At 56.8% G+C, this 3,466-nt stretch overlaps 1 protein-coding gene across 1 annotated transcript in view; it reads left to right on the top strand.

The window, feature by feature from the left end:
* Nucleotides 1–2,535, top strand: part of trhrb (thyrotropin-releasing hormone receptor b) — a 2,725-nt gene extending 190 nt beyond the window's left edge. Inside the window, exons 2-3 of the mRNA XM_011616988.2 lie at nucleotides 6–489; nucleotides 869–2,535. Of these exons, the coding sequence (XP_011615290.2) occupies nucleotides 6–489; nucleotides 869–1,294 (910 nt within the window). The 3' untranslated portion in view covers nucleotides 1,295–2,535. The remainder of the gene's footprint in view (nucleotides 1–5; nucleotides 490–868) is intronic.
* The last annotated feature ends 931 nt before the right edge of the window (nucleotides 2,536–3,466 follow it).

The following is a 3,466-nucleotide window of genomic DNA, read 5'->3' as shown; positions in this document are numbered from 1 at the left end:
CTGAGCATCACCTACTTTCAGTATCTCGGCATCAACGCGTCCTCGTGCTCCATCAGCGCCTTTACCATCGAGAGGTACATCGCCATCTGCCACCCGATCAAAGCCCAGTTCCTGTGCACCCTGTCTAGGGCTAAAAAGATCATCCTGTTCGTTTGGCTTTTCACCTGCCTGTACTGCGTCATGTGGTTCTACCTGTCGGACATTCAGGAGCTGGTCTACGACAACGTCACCATCGTCACCTGCGGCTACAGGATTTCCAGGAGGTTTTATTTGCCCATTTACTTCTTTGATTTCGCTGTTTTCTTCGTGCTGCCTCTGCTACTTTCCGCCATCCTCTACGGACTGATCGCTCGGATCCTCTTCCTCAACCCGCTGCCCTCCGACCCCAGCACCAAGGAGAGGAAGAGCGGCCAGGAGAGCCGCGCCAGCCGGAGGAGCAGCTGCAAGAGCTCCCGCCACTGCAGCTCCACCGCGACCTCCCGCAGACAGGTTCGGGGGGGGGGGGGGGCTGACGTCATTAGTGAAGGAAGCTGAACCAAAACCTACATTTCTAAGATTGTTACGGGAGGAAGCCTCCAGGATTCTAGAGTAAATGTAAAAGAGTTAAAGTGTCATCTTCTGATGTTTGGTTCAATTTTTAGAAGAAAAGTTCCACCGATTCACCGATAGATTTGTGCAGGATTTTAGTGGTTTTGGATATAATTGGATATATAAAAACGACTGCCTGAGGTTTATCAGCTCAGCAACATGTGATGCACAGCAGAGTTCTTCTGATGGGGGAACAAATGAAGCTCTTTAAATGTCCATTGGCTTTGTTTCAGCTTCCAAAGTCTTTTCCACGTACAGACGTTTCCTCGTCTCCTTGCAGGTGACCAAGATGTTGGCCGTCGTAGTGGTTCTGTTCGCCGCGCTGTGGATGCCGTACCGCACCTTGGTGGTGGTCAACTCCTTCTTGGAGCGCGCCTACCTGGACAGCTGGTTCCTGCTGTTCTGCCGGCTCTGCATCTACCTCAACAGCGCCATCAACCCGCTCATCTACAACGCCATGTCTCAGAAGTTCCGCGCTGCGTTCCGGAAGATCTGCGGCTGTGGGAGGAAGAGCTCCGGCAAAGCCGCTGCCTGCAGCGTGGCCCTCGCCTACAGCGGCGTGAAGGACACGTCCGTGGCCGAGAGCAGCGACCACCTCCCCACTGAGCTGGAGGAGCTCACCGTGATGGACGACCTGCTGCCGGAGCAGAACGCGGCCTTCCCGGACCCCCGTGTGTATCGCAAAGTGAATTTCAGCGAAGCCTGAGTGGAACAAAGAGTTGGAGAATGGATCCTCTCGGTTTCTGAGCGTCCGCTGACCTTAGAGACAACGTCGAACCCATTTCGTGATGCGCCCGACCTTCATTGACTCATCATCGAAACACTCCGACCATCGTGGGTTGGGTCATGAATCTGGTCTGAACCTCGTACAGGAGGAGCCGCCGGCGCCCGTCGGCCCAACGCCGACACGTTCTCAGACTAACTTGTGTTGACCAGCTCACGATGGAGAAGCTCTCGGTTCAGACTGGATCCTGGATTTACCGAGCGTGAGCGGCTCGTTTCTCTCAGCTTCAGGTGGACTGGATGAGAGGGAACCTGAGCAGAACCCTCGAGCGTCCTGCAGCTGTGGGCTCAGAAGTTCTGAGGTTTCAGCTTCTAAATGTACCCAAACTACCAAGTGTTGTAGATGTATCTCGTGTAACTCTGCATTACTGGATCTTCCCCTAGATCCCGTCAGTTAAGGGGGTCGTTTCTGTTCCTCTAACGATTCTCTCTAATCTCTCGGTTTTCTCTCCTGCTGAAGTGGGCGATTGACAGCAAATTAGCCGAAATGCTCATATGTGTAGGGGAATCTCAGCAGAACCCTGGAGACCTTCCAAGCGTCCGATGTGGGATGGAGAACAAGCGCTTCTTCCTTCGTGCCAACGTCTATTTAGAGCCGAAGTAGCTCGACCCTTTGGAAAACACGATGTGCAGCTCTGCTCTCCGGATCGAGACCCTCGAGTCCTGAACTGATGAGAACGTTGTGATGACGCAACACTCTGGTTTTAGGATTCAATGATCCTTAAAGAAGCTTCAAGGTGAAAAAAGTCAAAGGGAGAAATGAGGAACAGCCGTTTGTCTTTTGCTAACATCAGCATCAAGAAAGTTCATTTATTGATCAGTTATCTGAATATTAATGAGCGTCTAAAAGGGTTTATAAAGGGTTTATAACACTTTAATGACATCCTTAATAACCATATTGTCAATCTATCCAGATGTGCTTCATGGAGCCAACAGAGCACATCTGGACACGTTGTCGTGTCTCAGCTCCACTTCTCCCTCACTGAGGAAAAGTGTGCGATTGTTGTTTCCAGTTCCTGTGTTGTGTAACGTGTTTGGATGGTCTGGAAACGCTGCCGTGACCTCGAGGGAGCGGCGCCACCGACGCCTCGCCACCGACGTCTCGCCCCCGCCCCCGCTACCTCGCCCCCGCCACCGACGCCTTGCCACCGACGCCTCGCCCCCGTCACCTCGCCCCCGCCACCGACGCCTCGCCACCGACGTCTCGCCACCGACGTCTCGCCACCGACGCCTCGCCCCGCCACCGACGTCTCGCCACCGACGCCTCCCCCCGCCACCGACGCCTCGCCACCGACGTCTCGCCACCGACGTCTCGCCACCGACGTCTCGCCACCGACGCCTCGCCCCGCCACCGACGTCTCGCCACCGACGCCTCCCCCCGCCACCGACGCCTCGCCACCGACGCCTCCCCCCGCCACCGACGTCTCGCCACCGACGTCTCGCCACCGACGCCTCCCCCCCGCCACCGACGCCTCGCCACCGACGCCTCCCCCCGCCACCGACGCCTCCCCCCGCCACCGACGTCTCGCCACCGACGCCTCGCCACCGACGTCTCGCCACCGACGTCTCGCCACCGACGCTTCGCCTCGCCACCGACGCCTCCCCCCGCCACCGATGCCTCGCCACCGACGCCTCCCCCCGCCACCTCGCCCCCGCCACCGACGTCTCGCCACCGACGCCTCCCCCCGCCACCTCGCCCCCGCCACCCCGCCCCCGCCGCCCCGCCCCCGCCACCGACGTCTCGCCCCCCCACCTGCATTCCTGAACATTTATGGTCTCTGTGAATTTAAATACTTCCTGTTGTGATCCTGTCGTGGACGGCATCTATAAATTGTACTATTTATCTTTCTGGTCTAAATAAAGTTGTGTCTTAAATCAGAATCGAGGATTTTTGCTCGTTTGCTGAACGAGAAGAGAAGAGAATCTGACCGAATATTTGTCTCCTCTGTAAAATGCCTCCAGCTCCGGGGGGGGGGGGGGGGGGGGGGGGGGGGGCAGCATTAGCTCCGTTAATCAACAGGAAGCCTTAATTGAGCTGCTTTCATCAGACCATCATCTCACTGGTCCCACCACCCTGAGGGTGCCGGACTGGAGC

This window comes from Takifugu rubripes, chromosome 12 (assembly GCF_901000725.2).
Source record: "Takifugu rubripes chromosome 12, fTakRub1.2, whole genome shotgun sequence".
In the NCBI taxonomy this organism is placed as follows: Eukaryota; Metazoa; Chordata; class Actinopteri; order Tetraodontiformes; family Tetraodontidae; genus Takifugu; species Takifugu rubripes.
This window is presented reverse-complemented; position numbering and strand designations above follow the sequence as displayed.